At 42.2% G+C, this 19941-nt stretch overlaps 1 protein-coding gene across 1 annotated transcript in view; it reads left to right on the top strand.

Annotated features, from left to right (window-relative positions):
- Positions 1–6481: 6481 nt before the first annotated feature.
- The window catches only part of LOC117877483 (uncharacterized protein C3orf20-like), a 58445-nt gene continuing 44985 nt past the window's right edge, over positions 6482–19941 (top strand). Inside the window, exons 1-3 of the mRNA XM_034771025.1 lie at positions 6482–6529; positions 7036–7167; positions 8662–8772. Of these exons, the coding sequence (XP_034626916.1) occupies positions 6482–6529; positions 7036–7167; positions 8662–8772 (291 nt within the window). The remainder of the gene's footprint in view (positions 6530–7035; positions 7168–8661; positions 8773–19941) is intronic.

Here is a 19941-nt window from a genome sequence, read left to right as displayed (position 1 = left end):
TGATTTAATATCCTTTAAGTTCATACAGTACAAGTGAATTATAGCAATGGCCAGAGGGTTTGGGAAGGGGTTCAAGAAGCAAAACACAAGGATTCAGAAGTTGTTCAGTTGAAGCGTTAAATCATAGGTAAATTTAAAAGAGCAAGACATCATCATTTTGTTTATCTACTTCTTGGCCTGCACTGAAATGGTAACAGTGATGTGTACAATAACAGAGTCACACCTGGAGGGAGCAAGTGGACATCTGCCCGGTGGGCTGGTCCTGGGCCCTCCCATTCTCTCTGCCCACCAAAAATGTGAGCACTATTACAATGTGGTGAGCTGCTTTTGGACTCCGGGCCCTTTCTCCTAACACCTCACTCACTCCTCCCCTGAGTACATGGATTCAACTGCCTGAGCTATCACAGAGGAGGGGTGAGAGGAAGGTCCTGGACCTCTGATTACATTGATGTCATGATGAGAGGGAGGGAAGATTCAGTTGTTAATGGTTAGAATGCAGCCTGCCTGGTGCCGTGTAGCATCAGACCAAAACTCAAAGACTTCCCTTCCCATTTCCCCAGGCCATCAGACCTGGGCATTCACCAGCCAGCCATAAGCCTCTGGAACTATGAGAGAGATGGAGGAACAGAGGAACCTATCTCCTTTTCCTAGCTTGGAGTTGGACAGGCTGGAGGAATCCCTTTCATTCACAGATGCTGATATTCAACTGACTGGTCAATGGTGAGGGGGGGGGGGGATAAGATGAGAGAGGAGAAACAGGTTGGAGCTCCAAAGTGGGTCTTCTCCTGCCCATCTCTCCCACCTCTTGATGCGCGTGAAGAAGACGCCTTAAGGCTACTGCACGCATGAGGACTTGCATGGTGACGAGTCAAGGAATGGTCCCTTTTTACCCAGGGGGTTCCATGTCTTGCTAGTGCTGCTGGGGGAGCGGGGTGGGGGGAGGGGAGGAGGAAAAGAGGGCTGAGTGTTGGACAAATGCCATAAAGTTCTGAACCTGACTGCATGCTATTTGAGCTGCTAATCAATACAAGGGATGACAGCAGAATAATCATTGGATCCAGGCTGTGCGGGGGAGAGGGGGGGGGAAGCATATATGTGAGTGGACCCATGGCTGGAATCAATGGATAGTGTTCCAAATTTTGAGAAGTCAAAAAAGGGGGAAGGAAAGTTTCTGAGTACGGAGCCTAATGGCATTAACCTTTTCTGTTGCTCTGGACTGAGGAGAAAACATTGTTCTTCACAGTTACCAGCCAATCCATCTAAACCATCAGGGAAATGTTTTAAAATCTTGCCCCTTGCTCTGTACTGTGTGCGCATGGGGCGTAAGTAAAACTATAACTCAAAGAAATGTATGGATGAGATCAGTTATACCCTGTAAGCAGATAAGGGGGGAAAGGTGTATAAAGTATAAGTATATAAAGGGGCTATAGCCAAGACTGGGATGAGAGTTTTGGATGAAAGGGGCTCAGATAATCGGGTTTTTATTGTAGTTGGGACTCTCTGCTTTTTCTGACAACTGCGGAGGTTGGTTGGTTTTAGATGATCACAGGGCAGGAGATCAGAAGCCTTGTCTTCACACGCTTTCCTATGTTCAATTAGCATCAACTGAAAGGAAATTTGATAGCAAAGGCTTTTCCCCTCTCCATCATTCTGGGCTGCCGTTGCCCTTGTCCCTGTTTTTAAAGCTGTACCAGCCACATGCTTTTCTAACCGGTCAGAGGTGTGCTGTGAGCAATAGAGCTCTTTTATACCACCAACTCAGAGACATGGAGAACATCCCCTCTGAGGGGCTGCTTTCCACATATACAAGGCGTATTATTGCTTCCCACTCCAGGCCTCCCACGTGGTGATTCGAGACAATAAACCATATGAATAGTAGTAGTGAATTGCTCATTGGAAATAAATTAATCCTCCAGGAGATACAATGGAATTCATTAAAATGTAATCCTCTGAACATGAAGAGATAGAGCTTTACCAGTTATACTTTGGGGGCTAGATTGTGATTTTAGGTACTGCTAAGGGGCAGTACAAAAGCCACCACCGCGGTCCCTGCAGAAGCCCCAAGAGGCATTTTGCCTCAGAAACACACCCCTGAGTCACGAATCCTCCCTTGTTTCCTTATTGCTTGTGGGAGTGTAGTAGTTTAACACTGGCTTCTACCAACCGTAAATTACCACCCACCCTTCGCTGACTCAGCCAGCAGGGTGGAGTTTTGAGTCAAGGCTCCATCCATTCTCCGCCACTGCCTGCTCCCTCACTCTGGGGAAGGGATGAGCAGGCAAGCAGCCTCACTTACTCCTACTGAACCCAAAATCCAGACAACCCAAGATCTGTAAGGAGGGTGGGGTTTTTAGCCTCTCTTACTCCCGTGCATATAATGCAAATCACAACTGAGGCCAGAGTTCACATTATCAGCCAAAAGTAAAACTCCTTAACTGTACCTTCAGCTATCCTTCTGGTCATCCTGCAGTCTGCCAAAGCTATTCCGATCTCCCAGGTGGTGGTATGTACACCAATATATTCACTGCCTCTCCAGATCAGACTATACTTGGAACCTTTACACCTTTTGGACATGGCAGTATTTGCCTTCATAACAGGTAGGTAGATATAATTTCAGAGCACGTGCCAGCATACAGTATATTAAGGTTGGTACTGCATTAAGAGGTGCTATGGAAGATAGTGCTCAAAGCCATGAATGAATCCGAGTGAATGATGCAACTCGATTTCACAGCCACAGATATGGATTTGAATCATACCTGTCTTTATGCCACTGTTTAACTATTAAAATTATATTCCACCCCCCCCCAAAAGCTTAAAGCAGCTACAGTTTTGGGTAACAAGTTTCTCTGCCCCTAAACTCCTGATTTACTCACACTGATGGAATGACAGTGTATAGAAGTCAGAGATTTTGGGCTACCAAAAACTTCCATCAGCCAAATTTTGATGCTGAATGAAAGTCATTGAAAATTTGGCTCCTGACTTGTATTGTGATATAACAACCACCAGCCAAATCCCCTAAGGGCAGAAGGCACATGCACTTAACAGAAAATCCACACACACACCAATAGAGACATCGGGCAAAAGTTTTTCATCCCAATCCTGGCTCCTTCAAACACTTGAAGAAAGGCTGCTCTGCAAGCCCTCCATGACATGGGCTGCAGAAGGACATGCCACAGATCACTGTCTGAGGGTATGTCTACACTACGAAATTTAATAGAAGTCGATTTTTTTAGAAATCTATTTGATACAGTCGATTGTGTGTGTCCCCAGTAAGCGCATTAAGTCGGCGGTGTGCATCCACAGTACCGAGGCTAGCGTCGACTTTCGGAACATTGCACTGTGGTAACTATCGCACAGTTCCTGCAGTCTCCGCCGCCCACTGGAATTCCCTAGCACAGTTCTTAGGAAAGCAAACACACCCCTGCCTACCTAACTTACGCTGTTTCATGAATATCAGAGAGAGAATTAGTCAAATACTATTTGTTAAATGCATTTTTTGATTAATGTTCATCTTAAGTATTTGTACTAGAATAAATATTTTTGTAGAGTTGTTGGGCCACATCTGTTTTGAACAATGATAATTAAGAAAGAATTTTTAGTAAAACTCAATTAAGTGAAACCCTTAATTGAAAATACTTCCCATATTGTTTGGCACGTTAATTTTAGTTCTATCTTACTTCATTTATTCTACTATTTGTGACATCTTCTGAGAACACTAAATTGAAGCAGGTCAGCTGATGTGTTTGTGCCAGGGATAAAGGTAACTGGGTGTTTATTAATGCTAATGAACACTAAAGGGAAACTGTAGAAGTGTGCCCCCCGAAAAGCAACTCAGGAATCTTAACAACATGGATTGATTGGTTGGATTGATAAATGTGACTATCTTTTCCTTATTTTCTTCTTCTTCCTTCCAATTTGTGCTGGCATCTAAAAAATTTTAGTGCTCTTGTTAGTGTACTAGAAATCAGTATTAAAACTCACCAAATATTAGTCCTCAGTTTCTCATACATTCTCATATTTCATTTGAATTATTAAAACCGCCATTTAATGTCTCTGTGGCTCACTACTTCATCTGTAAAGCAGGAATAATATATATCTGCCTTACAAGTGTGTAGCGTGTGAAAAGCACAACGAAGTGCTGCATGTGCAAAGTTATTATGTTAATTAAAAAGACTTAGATCAAAGGGAAGTTCTTGGACTGCTCACATTTTACTAACATAAACCATTAAAACTGGCTGTGTGTTTCTGGTTGTGTTTACAGTAACGTCATAGCAATGATGTTTAATCAGGAAGGAGGCATGGTGACTAATAAAGATGGAGAAATAGTCAGAGAATGGAGATGGCCTCAGGTGGGAAAGCTTAGTGATCCAGTTTTAATGCAGGTAATATTTATCGTCTTGATTTTTCTGTTTTTGTTCTCTCCTTTTGCAACAAAGAAATTTCCCAAAGGGCAAATTTAATTGCAAGGATAATAATACCTAGCACTTTCCATCTTCTAAATGCTTTACAAAGAATAACTAAGGAACACTCCCAACAATCCAGGTGTAGCAAGGTAACTATTGCTGTCTGTATTTTGCTCAGGTGGAATCTAAGACAGGGAAAGGATAAGTAACTTGCTCAAAGCTGCAGAGAATTGGTGTAAGGGCATGATTTCCTGAGGCCACCAGACCATCCATGCACCTAGGAGCAGTGTTTTAGAACATTCTCTCAGTACTCTTTTAAAATACAAGTGAGTTCTCATTTAATTTATCTTTTGTGTGTTTCTAATAGCAAACAGCTGCTGAACCTGACGTTAGGACTGATCCAATTCTCATTGACGTCAATGGAAAGACTCCCACTGACTCCAGTGGTTGTTGGATCAGGCCCAGAATGCTAAAAGATACTTGAAATTAAGGTAAAAATCAGGGATACATTTGGTAGAGAGGCCCTGAAAATTACACAGAACACCGAAGTGTAAGTTTGAGGACACTTTCAGGCAGTTGGTAGGAAAAGAAGAGGTGTCTTTTGAGGTATTTTTTTAACCCATTTGCGTATCAGTTTAAACTTTAAAGTTCCGTACAGAGAAATGCTTTCAGTTCCATTTAATACTGCCTCCTAGAGGATGACTGGAAGGAGAGGAGAGGAAACTGGTGTGACACTTCACTTGTTCCCTTGTCTTCCTTTCACAGACAGCACCTGCTTTCTACATCTTCTTTCCCTCCCTGGAAGGTTCATAGTGCATTCCTCACTTTCTCTGCACCCTCCCATCCCTAGCAGCTCCCATCACCTTCCCAAATCCCACTCAATTTATTCTGTATTTAGGAAAGAAGAGAAAACAACCATCCCTTAAATCTATATTGCTAGCCTGAAGGATAAGTGACCACTCCTAATATCGAGTGGCCTCGTAAAGGCACACTAATGCTGACACGGCAATGGAGAAAAAGTAGCTTACATGTGTTGATAGATTCTTAAATTAACTTGTCAAAAACCTAAGCATCATCGTAAACAGCTGAAAGAAAATATCTTCTCAACCCACAATTGTAGTCAAGAGAGCACATAAGATGTTGGGCTGTATTTAGAAAGGGATAGAGAATAATACTGAAAATATAATGTCATTATATACACCAGTGATACACCCTCTCATTGAATACTCTGTTAATTTTGGTCACCCTATTTCAAAATGGATATAGGAGGAATCAAGAAGTCCAGAGAAGGCCAGCAAAGACTACTAGAGACACAGAAAGACTTTTGTATAGCAAGAAATTAAAATGATTAAGACTATTCAATTAAGAAAGGAAACAAATAAGAGGTGACATGAGACCATTACATAGTTTAAAGATCAAGTGGGCACTCCTGTTTACCCTTTCTTAATAAAATAACAAGGAGACGCCCTAGTAAATAAAAAAAAAAAATTTTTTTAAAAATTAAAGGAAATATTTTTCTATGCAATGCAGAATTAACCTGCGAAACTCAGTGCCACAAGACGTTACTGAGGCAAAGAAATTATGACTTTAAAAATTGGACATTTCCTTGTATAGGAAGAATATCCACGTGCTTTCTGCAAAACTCTTCTGGAACATTTTCATACAGCTCAATGGAGTTATGCTTTACTAAGGAGCAGTCACCCTAAACATTTGCTACCAAAGCCCTTAAGTGTGCCTTGAAGAAAAGAATTTGTAAATGCACCAACCACATACATGTCAGGTCAGATTTTATTGCTTGTTACTTGACACACAGCTATTGGCAATGTGATTAGTACTTTATACAAGGTATCCATTCAAGAGCACTGACAGAATGACAGGTAGCCAACAAACACAAGCAGTTTCTGTTTCTTAGTTCACCTTACTTTAGGTGGCAGCCTAAATGAGGGAGTAGCTGGGAACAATCACACACAATGTGTGTGATAGGTCTGGTACAGCTAACAGGTTGCCCTTTAGATAGGTGATACAAAGGTGTGGTTTTGTAGCGGGTGGTTCTGAGTTCCCTCTTTGCTATTGCCATGATGTTCCAGTATAATGACAACAATGAAGTCCCAGGAGACCATGGATTTGTGACAATATACTGTACGACTGAAAAGTGCAAAACGAATTCTAGACACCAGATACAGTTCTGCTCATCCACACCTGCAACCAAGCCCAAATGCCAAGCATAGCATAGAATGCTTTTTGCTTATTTGTGCCTGAGTCTGTAGGCTTAAAGTTTCTGATATGTTCCCTGACTAAACAATGACTAGTGCTTACGTTCCTGCCTCTGCATGACCTAGATTAGTATGTCCTGGACAAGAATAATCTGTGCAAGGGGCCTGGGGCCGTTTCTGGCCAGAATTCATATGCATATTAACTAACTTTACATCATTAACCTTTGTTTGGAGACAAAACCAGAATTTGGCTCAACATTTAAATGAAAAGGCTGATCACTAACCATCATTTGGGTTGGCTAATCCCAATCGTTCCCCATTTTAACATTTGGAGAGGTCACACTATGCAGCATCTCCCACCTGGGCCATAAAAATGAAGATTGGGTATAGAACATGACTGCCCTTTTGTCTTACTCCAGGTTAATGACTACATCACTGTGAGGATTGCTGGGCGCTTTGCTATTAGCTTGGTCTACAAGTGGCAACATGAAAGTGTGCGGTTGTCTTTGTCACCACTACAAGGTGTGGCTCTTCCACAGTTAGAAGAACTGGTATGTTGCAACTGCTTGCAATCAAGGGCCATTAAAAATGTCAGTCTGTCTATAGCCTGTGAGACTAAAGAGTTTTCACTGTGTCAGTAGCCCTTAATATTATCTCTTTCCCCCTTTTGCAGTCCTTGCTAATAGGTATAGATAAATATAGCTCTACTAGGAGCCTCTATTTATTAGCAGTCTACCCCTGACTTCACTAGAGATGCACACTGATTCAATTAGAAGAAAAAATCTGGAAAAAGTGAATTTGTAAGTGCAGCCACTCACCCTTAAATATCTATTTTGCAGTGGAGTTAAAAATCAGACTGTAGGCATCTTTCAAATTGTTTTAGAAATTAACCCTTTTTGATATATGTGAACAAAAAATTGGGGGAGGGGAGGTAGTTTTGATTCTTATCTAACAATGCAACTGACCTGACTGTTTCTTAAAAATTTTCTATTTTAGAAAAAATTCCATGTACGTTAGCACTTAATAGGCTTTATTATTGGCAAACACAGCAAAAATACAACTATCAACAGCTTGCTCTTGGCAAGGACTGTCACTTACTGTTATTGATATACATATTTGTATCACAGAACTGCCTAGAGGTCCCAATCAGAGGATCGGGGTCTCATTTTCCTAGGCATCCTACACACATATAACAAAAAGGTGCATTTGTACAGCACCTAACACAGTCTGACCTTAATTCTGATTGGGGCATGTCTACACTGCATTGTAAACCTGAATCTCTGGGACCTGGGTTTGCAGATGTGGTGGGTACATCTAACACTAGAAAAGAAAAGAAAAGAAAAGAAAAGAAAAATCCCACAGCAGCGAGTCTCATAGCCTAGGTCAACTCACTCTTGCTCATGGGTGAGTTGCTAAAAATAGCAACATAGATGTTCCCACTTGGGCTGATCTCAGAGTCCAGACTCCAGCCCAAGTGGGAACATCTACATTGCTATTTTTAGCCCCATAGTACAAGCCCTGTAAGACCCAGTCAGTAGATCTGGGCTCTCAGACTCGCTGTCACAGGTATTTGGGGGTTTGTTGTTGTTATTTTTGCAGCACAGACACACCCAAAGTTTCTAAATCCAAGCTTGAGTGTCTACACTGCATTGTAAACCTGGGCTTATCATTGCTGGACCTGGTCTCACAGCCATGCTAACACGTCCATACCGCACTATGCAGACCTTCTGACTCGGGTCTGTAACTTGAGCTGCAGCCACACTGCAAAACGACAGGGCTTCGACCTCAGTCAAACGAGACTTGGGCTCTAACCCAACTCCCTACCAGAGTCCTAGGTCCTGAGTGCTTGCTTACCCGAGTCAGACTGATTTGTGAGTGGACAGGAGGGAGGCCTGGGCTCAAACCTGAGTTCAGGCTTAGTGTGCAGTGTAGACATACCCTTGATGCTATTGGAATACAAATAATAAACACTTTGTGTTTATCCAGTAAATCCTTAGTAATTGTGTAATCAAAAAGTTTTCTATTTTTTTCTCACTTTTTTCCAGGGCCAGATACTCACCAGAGTTAAACTTTCATCCACATCAGCTAAAGAATTCTCTAAAGTAAGCAGGAAAAAATTAAGCGAGAAAGAAACAAAGAAGGTTCTAAAGAAAGAAGTAAGCAGCAATCAAAACTCAATATTAAGACAGCGAACAATCTTATCGGAATATTTTTGCATCTCTTTCTTTTCTAACAATTGCTTGTTTGCAGCTGTATTTAAGTCCTTCCCACACAACCATCTTGACACTGAAACTTTAAGATATTCCTCCCCAGTTTGTTTGTTTTTTAGGCCTACTGAGGCCCTAAATGCCCTAAAACCGCAAGACCAGATCCTCAGTTGGTGTAAATTCACTTCAATGGAACTCTGCTGATTTACACCAGGTAACGATCTGCCCCAGGGCCTATTATGGAAGTGTCCCTTACTATGTACTAGTTCGTGTACAAATATAATGGGCACAATTTCTGGTTGGTTTTTTGGATGCTGTAGGACACAAATAATAGTCTATTAATGATTACCGGTAATCTATTGTCTGATAACCCTCTTGGATAATAGGGTCCAGTTAAATACATGTCATCTATTTCATCCACAGCTACAACTACCATTATACCGTATTTCGATATTCACTCTTGCCAAGAGGGACTGGCTAAGCATTAGGTATGAAATACCTAGACTCTACAGGTTAGAATCCTATGAGCGTTGACTCAGCCCTTCTGTGGTAGATAAATGAGGGGCAGTGAAACAAGAGGGCAGTGGGAGCTAATGCCCCTGATCTATGTTTCTGCCCCTGTGCAACATTCTCTGCAAGTGGCATCGAGGTAAAAGCAGGACTTGGAAGGCTGGAGTAGATGCTATAATGCCTGGATTAGGCCAGGGAGCAGGTAAAAAAATGCTCCCACTGCCGAGGCTCAGTAGCTGCCCTCACTCCTCCTCCTATCCCTGAGACCCCGACTGCTGCCTGCTTCCCATCCAGAGGGCCACTGTTCGGCACCCCCACTCAAAGCACACTTCTGCTGCCTCTGCAATAAACTGAGTTCCATGCAGTTTACTGAATGGGGCTCCTGCGTATGAAAGTTTTAAAAATGAAGTCCTGTCTCTTCTTTGTGGACATTCTTTGCTTTCTGCAAGAGGAGAGGGTTCCCCTAGTGTCCTGAGTAAAATTCTCCCACACCTTGTTTTTATGCAGAATGTAGCATGCTGGTTGACCACCTGGCTTGACCATCCAACCAAAAAGCTGCATTCCCATGTTACTGTATATAAAAGTCTTAAATGCCCCACTGAACTCAGGATAGATAGTCTTTCTATCATAAAATGTGTTATGATCAGGGGGTTCACGAGTGAAGGGATTTATGGAGTCAACGTTGGAAAAGCAAAAAACAACAAAACAAAACATAAAATCCCCCAAACAGATTTTTGCTTAGTGTTGTCTTCCCTCCATTTATATTCCATTTTGTATAAAACATTTAACTTAGAAAGTTCAAAAATGTATTTTGAGAGTGATAAGAGCCAGGTAAATGTGTACATCAATATTTTAAAAAGAAAAACAAAAAGCTACCCCAAATCATTCAGGGGAGTTAAATTAACCTGACATTTATTCAGCAACACTCTAGCCTAGAGGGTGGAGAGATAACACCTTGTTCCATCTAACTTACTTGAGGGCAATGCCCATTACAATAATATCTCTACACCTTAGGAATCCCGGTCAGATTGCCATCTGAAATGCCACCAAAACAAGATCCGCAGAGAGTTGACAAGAATATAAATGGAGCAAGGAGGGGAATGGAGAACTTTCAAAATAGAACTGGGGGAGGATGAAGCACTGGGAGGAGATACTTAGGTGACTTAGAAGCTTAAATCTTCTTTAGGAAAGTGATTTAGGAGCCTAAGTTGCAGTGAGACTTGGGCCCTAAGGCCCAGATCCTCAAAGGTATTTAGGTGCTTAACTCTCATTTAAATCAATGGGAATACAGGTGAGGATCTGGATCTCGGTGCTGAAGTCACGTCTGGAAATGGGTCTTGGATGCTTTTGAAAATTTTATCCCTGAGCACAACTGTGTCATGCTAGTCAGTCAATTACAATTTTGGCTTTTAGCCAGCTACTGGATTTACGGATGCAACTCTAAAAGATTACTTTTGGTTTTATTGAAAACAAGTTTTTCTGTATTTTGAATTTATGTTGCTAAGCAGTTTATGCAAATAATTTTTAGTTCATTTTTAGCCGGTCAGTTAAGTACAGTAGGAGTTATATTAAATGGATGAAGCTCTCTTCATGACTGTATTTCCAATTAGCTTACAAAGTGAGCCATTAGACACTCATAAAAATTATACTTTAAGCTTCCTGTCTCTAAACTGGTAGATGTTATATGGGTTTCTCGGCAATGCTTAACCACTGCACTCACATTCACTCACTCTGTCTTGTGCTTTAAATCTCTGTATGGCTTTTGGAAGCAACAATTCAGATTTAGAGATAAATACAATGCATCATTACCACCTTGCTCAGAAAGCTATTTTGCAATCTGTTCTTCGTTGAAGGGTCCATCGTATGGGTAACACCCTTTAACAAATTTACATTAATACTCATGTTCCCACTGATGGGAGAATACACTTTTCATTGTGACTATGTCTGCATTAGACAACTTAAGCAGTACCATAAGGATAGCTGCAGTGTAAGTACTTACATTGTACTAGTGATGCTATTCCGAGTGTAGTTTTACCCGCATCCACACTAGCTCTGTACTAGACTACTGCAATTGCATTGTGCTCCAGGTATCTATCCTGTGGTTCCCAGCACAGTTCACTGAAGCAGTGTCATTTGAGACATTCTGAAAGGTGGTCTGGGAGCCCAGGGAAACTGTGGGAAGAAAGGTCACACTTCCGTAAGTTCCCTTGAGGAACTGCCCATTAGACCCCAGGTAGTGTAATTTTAAGAGTATTTTTTTAAAATGGAGGGCAGGATGTGCGTTTAATCCCTCACTCCTGGCTTAGCAATGTTTTATACTTCATTCTGTCTGGATCAGCTGCCTTATAAGATCTCACTCTGACACCGGGTTAATTAACAAACTCCAGCTTTATTATGGCTGCTTACAACATGGCTTCTTCAGCCTCGTGGCTTCTCAGACAGTTCCCTAGGAGGTGTCATTTCCAAGTAGTTCCCCCCAGAAAACAGTATGCGGTCTGCTGGCACTTTCATATTGTTACATCCCTTCTCTTTTAAAGAAAGCTCGTAAACACTCCAGCAATAACTGATAACATAATCTAACGTATTCCTTTGAGATGCTGACCATTCTTGCGGTTACTTTGATCATCACTTTATCAGTCTGTCTAGCTACACAGTAGTACAACTTGGAAGTTCATCACACAAAATCCCCCAGATGAGCAGGTTTTATAACAGTCCATCCTCCTCTAGTACGGTATAGTTCACTGGTGCCTCCTTGGTGAAGTCTTCCTCCCATCTGGTCAACCACAATCTCTAGGCTTGGTGTTGCTGGAGTCGTTCAAAACACCCTCTTCCTTCTGTTTTTCCTCTGGTATGCCCCTGACGTTGTCTGCTTCTAACAAGTCTGGCTCAGAATTTTTCTGCTGTAGAACCCAAAGACATTTGTTGTCCACACTGTCTTTAGAGGTTTCTTTTATTTTTCTGAGGTGCCTATGGTTTTGCCTCACTATCTGTCCATTGTCCATTTGCACTTGATATGATCTTTGATTTCCTGGTTGCACAACAGTAGCTTTGTGGCAGAACTTTATCCTGTTTTGTTAATGGTTGTTTATATACTTTGCTGCCTGGCTCCAGAGCTGTAAGATCTCTTGCAGATGTGTTGTAGTAAAATGCTTGTCTTTTTTGTTGGTTTCTCCATATCTGCCAAGTGAAACACCTGAGTACCCAAGGTCTAACAACCTTCTGCTTGTTGTCAAGAGTGTCTTAGGTCTCTGGCTCATCAATATTTGTGTGGGACTAAAATTTAGGCCTTGCAAGGGAGTATTTCTGTGATCTACTAGTGCTAAGTATGGGTCATCCTCTGCCATTTTTGCTTTTTTTCAACAGTTTTTACTACTGATTCCACTTTGCCATTGCTTTGATGATACCCCGGTGAAGATGTTATGTGACCAAAATCCCAGTCCTTACAGAACTTCCAGAACTCTCCTGAAACAAACTGAGGTCCTTTATCGGAACACACAATATCGGGTATCCCATACTGTGCAAAGTGTGCGTTTATCTTCTGCATGATTGTTATGGATCCTGTAGTCTATAGTCTATCTCCCAGAAATTGGAAAAATACTCTACAATGATTATGTATCCTTTGTCTCCAAAAGTAAACAAATCTACTCCCACCTTTGCCCATGGTCTTTCTTGGAACTTCGTGTTGCCACAGGGTCTCTTTCGGTTGACTGTCTTCCTAGGATCTGCATACATCACACTTTTTCTATGAACACCCATAATTATTCATTCATTCCCGGTCTGTACATAGTCCTTCTGGCTCACCTTAAGCAACCTTCAATTCCCAGATGTGATGAATGAACTTTATGCATAATCTCATTCCTAATAGCTGCTAGAATAACTGCTCTTTCTCCCTTAAATATAATGACAAGTTTCAGAGTAACAGCCGTGTTAGTCTGTATCCGCAAAAAGAAGAACAGGAGTACTTGTGGCACCTTAGAGACTAACAAATTTATTAGAGCATAAGCTTTCGTGGACTACAGCCCACTTCTTCGGATGCATATAGAATGGAACATATAATGAGGAGATATATATACACACATACAGAGAGCATAAACAGGTGGGAGTTGTCTTACCAACTCTGAGAGGCCAATTAATTAAGAGAAAAAAAACTTTTGAAGTGATAATCAAGCTAGCCGAGTACAGACAGTGTGATAAGAAGTGTGAGAGTACTTACAAGGGGAGATAGAGTCAACGTTTGTAATGGCTCAGCCATTCCCAGTCCTTATTCAAACCGGAGTTGATTGTGTCTAGTTTGCATATCAATTCTAGCTCTGCAGTCTCTCTTTGGAGTCTGTTTTTGAAGTTTTTCTGTTGTAATATAGCCACCCGCAGGTCTGTCACTGAATGACCAGACAGGTTAAAGTGTTCTCCCACTGGTTTTTGAGTATTATGATTCCTGATGTCAGATTTGTGTCCATTAATTCTTTTGCGTAGAGACTGTCCGGTTTGGCCAATGTACATGGCAGAGGGGCATTGCTGGCACATGATGGCATATATCACATTGGTAGATGTGCAGGTGAACGAGCCCCTGATGGTATGGCTGATGTGATTAGGTCCTATGATGATGTCACTTGAATAGATATGTGGACAGAGTTGGCATCGGGGTTTGTTACAAGGATAGGTTCCTGGGTTAGTGGTTTTGTTCAGTGATGTGTGGTTGCTGGTGAGTATTTGCTTTAGGTTGGGGGGTTGTCTGTAAGCGAGGACAGGTCTGTCTCCCAAGATCTGTGAGAGTAAAGGATCATCTTTCAGGATAGGTTGTAGATCTCTGATGATGCGCTGGAGAGGTTTTAGTTGGGGGCTGAAGGTGACAGCTAGTGGTGTTCTGTTATTTTCTTTGTTGGGCCTGTCTTGTAGGAGGTGACTTCTGGGTACTCGTCTGGCTCTGTCAATCTGTTTTTTCACTTCAGCAGGTGGGTATTGTAGTTTTAAGAATGCTTGATAGAGATCTTGTAGGTGCTTGTCTCTATCCGAGGGATTGGAGCAAATGCGGTTATATCTTAGAGCTTGGCTGTAGACAATGGATCGTGTGGTGTGTCCTGGATGGAAGCTGGAGGCATGTAGGTAAGTGTAGCGGTCAGTAGGTTTCCGGTATAGGGTGGTATTTATGTGACCATCGCTTATTAGCACAGTAGTGTCCAGGAAATGGACCGCTTGTGTGGATTGATCTAGGCTGAGGTTGATGGTGGGATGGAAATTATTGAAATCATGGTGAAATTCCTCAAGGGCTTCTTTTCCATGGGTCCAGATGATGAAGATGTCATCAATGTAGCGCAAGTAGAGTAGGGGCGTTAGGGGACGAGAGCTAAGGAAGCGTTGTTCTAAGTCAGCCATAAAAATGTTGGCATATTGTGGGGCCATGCGGGTACCCATAGCAGTGCCGCTGACTTGAAGGTATATATTGTCCCCAAATGTGAAATAGTTGTGGGTGAGGACAAAATCACAAAGTTCAGCCACCAGGTTAGCTGTGACATTATCAGGGATACTGTTCCTGATAGCTTGTAGTCCATCTTTGTGTGGAATATTGGTGTAGAGGGCTTCTACATCCATAGTGGCCAGGATGGTGTTTTCTGGAAGATCACCGATGGATTGTAGTTTCAAAAAAAAAAAAAAAAAAGGATTCTGCATGGACTCCTCCGGACGGTCGAAACAACAGACTGGATTTCTACATAGATTGCTTCCGTCGACGTGCAAAGGCTGAAATTGTGGAAAAGCAACATCACTTGCCAGATAACCTCAGCCATGCTGAACACAACGCCATCTACAGCCTCAGAAACAACCCTGACATCATAATCAAAAAGGCTGACAAAGGAGGTGCTGTCGTCATCATGAATAAATTGGAATATGACCAGGAGGCTGCTAGACAGCTCTCTAACACCACATTCTACAGGCCATTATCCTCTGATCCCACTGAGGATTACCTAAAGAAACTACACCATCTGCTAAAAAAACTCCCTGACAAAGCACAGGAACAAATCCGTACAGACACATGCCTAGAACCCCGACCAGGGGTATTCTATTTGCTACCCAAGATCCATAAACCTGGATATCCTGGACGCCTCATCATCTCAGGCATTGGCACCCTAACATCAGGACAGAGTCTACATAACCAGACAAGCCTAAGACCCTACGCTACCAGCACTCCCAGCTATCTTCGAGACACCACTGACTTCCTGAGGAAACTACAATCCATCGGTGATCTTCCAGAAAACACCATCCTGGCCACTATGGACGTAGAAGCCCTCTACACCAATATTCCACACAAAGATGGACTACAAGCTATCAGGAACAGTATCCCTGATAATGTCACAGCTAACCTGGTGGCTGAACTTTGTGATTTTGTCCTCACCCACAACTATTTCACATTTGGGGACAATATATACCTTCAAGTCAGCGGCACTGCTATGGGTACCCGCATGGCCCCACAATATGCCAACATTTTTATGGCTGACTTAGAACAACGCTTCCTTAGCTCTCGTCCCCTAACGCCCCTACTCTACTTGCGCTACATTGATGACATCTTCATCATCTGGACCCATGGAAAAGAAGCCCTTGAGGAATTTCACCATGATTTCAATAATTTCCATCCCACCATCAACCTCAGCCTAGATCAATCCACACAAGCGGTCCATTTCCTGGACACTACTGTGCTAATAAGCGATGGTCACATAAATACCACCCTATACCGGAAACCTACTGACCGCTACACTTACCTACATGCCTCCAGCTTCCATCCAGGACACACCACACGATCCATTGTCTACAGCCAAGCTCTAAGATATAACCGCATTTGCTCCAATCCCTCGGATAGAGACAAGCACCTACAAGATCTCTATCAAGCATTCTTAAAACTACAATACCCACCTGCTGAAGTGAAAAAACAGATTGACAGAGCCAGACGAGTACCCAGAAGTCACCTCCTACAAGACAGGCCCAACAAAGAAAATAACAGAACACCACTAGCTGTCACCTTCAGCCCCCAACTAAAACCTCTCCAGCGCATCATCAGAGATCTACAACCTATCCTGAAAGATGATCCTTTACTCTCACAGATCTTGGGAGACAGACCTGTCCTCGCTTACAGACAACCCCCCAACCTAAAGCAAATACTCACCAGCAACCACACATCACTGAACAAAACCACTAACCCAGGAACCTATCCTTGTAACAAACCCCGATGCCAACTCTGTCCACATATCTATTCAAGTGACATCATCATAGGACCTAATCACATCAGCCATACCATCAGGGGCTCGTTCACCTGCACATCTACCAATGTGATATATGCCATCATGTGCCAGCAATGCCCCTCTGCCATGTACATTGGCCAAACCGGACAGTCTCTACGCAAAAGAATTAATGGACACAAATCTGACATCAGGAATCATAATACTCAAAAACCAGTGGGAGAACACTTTAACCTGTCTGGTCATTCAGTGACAGACCTGCGGGTGGCTATATTACAACAGAAAAACTTCAAAAACAGACTCCAAAGAGAGACTGCAGAGCTAGAATTGATATGCAAACTAGACACAATCAACTCCGGTTTGAATAAGGACTGGGAATGGCTGAGCCATTACAAACGTTGACTCTATCTCCCCTTGTAAGTACTCTCACACTTCTTATCACACTGTCTGTACTCGGCTAGCTTGATTATCACTTCAAAAGTTTTTTTTCTCTTAATTAATTGGCCTCTCAGAGTTGGTAAGACAACTCCCACCTGTTTATGCTCTCTGTATGTGTGTATATATATCTCCTCATTATATGTTCCATTCTATATGCATCCGAAGAAGTGGGCTGTAGTCCACGAAAGCTTATGCTCTAATAAATTTGTTAGTCTCTAAGGTGCCACAAGTACTCCTGTTCTTCTTTTTTCTTAAATATAATGTCATTCTATATACATAGCTTATCTCTTATCTGAAAGAATGGTGTTCTCTCTTTAGGTACTTGATCTTTTGTTACTGGCCATCCTTGTAGGATCATGAGTTTCAATGTCTGCAGCATTCTGTCTTGCTCTGTACCTCTCTCAACCTTTCTTCCAAGATAGTTAAATACTGTACCATATTTATTGTCTCCACTTCGGCCTTTACGGATCTCTCTTGGCTGGGTTCTGGCAAGTATGAATGGCTCAAGGTGTCTCCCAACACCAAGTCTCTGCCTGGGCAATACTTAATCTGTACATTGTAACTCTGCAGTTGCATCATCATCCACTGTAAGTGTTTTGGTGCAGTGAGTAATGGCTTTCATGAGGGTTATGGCAGATTGTACATCCATGGTGCGACTGTATTGGTGACATTTTTCCATTCCAAAGAATATTGCTAACAACCTTTTTTTCAATTTGAGCATAGGCCTTCTCTGTCACGGACAATGCTCTGCTTAGAAATGCAACAGGTTATCCCTCTTGCAGCATGGTAGCCCCTAAACCCGACTCGGATGTGTCACATTGCAGCATCAGGGGTTCCTCTGAGATGTAATGTTTCAAAATGAGAGCCTTACCAATCATCTCTTTTATTTTCTAGAATACTTGATTGTGTTGGTCTGTCCACTCCCAGGGTACGTCCAGACTACCCACCGTATTGGCGGGTAGCGATCGATCCCCAAACGTGCTCCCCGTTGACTCCAGAACTCCACCAGAGCGAGCGGTGGTAGCGGAGTCAACGGGGGAGCCGCAGCTGTCGATCCCGCGCTGTGAGGATGGGAGGTAAGTCAGAATAAGATACAGCGACTTCAGCTACGGTATTCCCATAACTGAAGTTGCATATCTTACACCGCCCCCCCCCCCCCCCCCCCCAGTGTAGACCAGGCCCCATAAAGTGTCTCAATGTGTCAGCTCTCTCAGGATCTTACAGCTCTCAGATAGATGGCTAGAGAACTTGACTAAATAACTGACTATACCCAGGAATCTTTGGACTCCTTTAATATTGCTGGGTCTTGGCATTTCTCTAATTGCCGTCACTTTCTCTGGGTCTACTTACTTTGGAGGTCAACAAATGTCCAATGTATGCCATCTCAGTTACTCTCAACCTGAGTTTGTCTGAGTTCAATTTAATATTCTTTTCTCTGAATCTCTGTAAAATATGTAGTAATTTGTAGTCATGATCTTGTTGTGCTTGTTCTGGATCTTCACTCTCAATCAGCACATCATCTGTTATTATCCGAACTCCCATCATGCCCTCCAGTGCTTTGGTCAGTCTGCCCTGGAATACCTCTGGTGCAGGACTGATTCCCACTGGCATCCTTAACCATCAGTATCTCCCAAATGGAGTTGCGAAGATTGTCAAGTAACAAGATTCTTCATCCAGTTCAAATGCCAGAATTCATTTTTTTACATTGAATACTATAAAAAGTCTCACTTTAGACAAATCTATTAATATGTCCTCAATTAGAGGCTGATGGAAATAGTTCTGTTTCAAAGCTTTAGGTCTAGGCATAGTCTCAGTTTTCCAAATGGCTCTCTTACCACCACAAGACTGCTTATCCAGTCTGTGTTCTTCTCGACAGGCTGTGTAATTCTACAATTTTGTAGACCCTGCAGTTCATCTTTCAGTGGCTGTAGGTATTGCAATGGGTACTTTTTTTTGGCAATTTAACTGGCTTCACACTGGCATCAATCTCTATTTTATAAACACCATGTAGTGGTCTGTCTCCTTGAAACACGTCTCTATAGTCCCTCTGTATCATCTCCTGGTCCCAGATAATACCATCTAAGGTATCTTCAGTCACCCTGCTATCCACTTTCATTATGTTTTGAACTATATTTTTATCAGGTTCATGGCTTAGGCAGCCTTGTTGCCCAGAAATGGTACTGTTGTCTCATCATCTATGACCACAAAATCCAGTTTTTCTTTTTGTTCCTTGCATTTTTTCATTTTTTACATTTCCCCACAGGCTTTTAATGTGGTATGGTTGTACATTGTTAACAGATGGTTAGTCTCTTCCAACCATATGTCTGGGTTTATCAGACAGATCAGGATAATGTTACAACTTGCACCACAATGTAATTGAAATCGTATGACTGTCTTCCCAGGTAATGTGGCTGCATACAACTATTTCTGGTGCTTACTAGGGTCTTCTTGCACTGTGTTTATCATCTGTTTGGTCACCCACATAATGTCCTCTTACTCACTGTTGCTCTCTTCGGTTACTGTGTACATTTTAGATTTGTTTTTCTTCCCTCCGGACAAACACTTGGCTGAAAAATGATTACATTTGTCACAGATAAGGTATTTTCCCCATAAACTGGACACTTTTCTTTCTGTCTTATGTGTTTTCTACAACATTATTTGCATGTGTCTGTTCCCTAGTCATCTACTAATGTTGTATTGGGTTTTGATTTCTTTTTTATGAATTGCATGGACAGTTTCTGTTGACTGCTCTTCCACGGTTCTAATCCTCTCTTTGGATAGCTCTGCAGCCCTGCATATCTCCAAGCTTTCCCCCCAAATTAAGGCAGCTTCCCATAGCAACTGGTCTCGTACTTGTGAGTCTCATATCCCACATGCTATCTGGTCTCATCAATGAATCTCTAATATTTCCAAAATTGCAACTGGCTGCTACACCTTTTAAATC

This window comes from Trachemys scripta, chromosome 1 (assembly GCF_013100865.1).
Source record: "Trachemys scripta elegans isolate TJP31775 chromosome 1, CAS_Tse_1.0, whole genome shotgun sequence".
NCBI lineage: Eukaryota > Metazoa > Chordata > Testudines > Emydidae > Trachemys > Trachemys scripta.
This window is presented reverse-complemented; position numbering and strand designations above follow the sequence as displayed.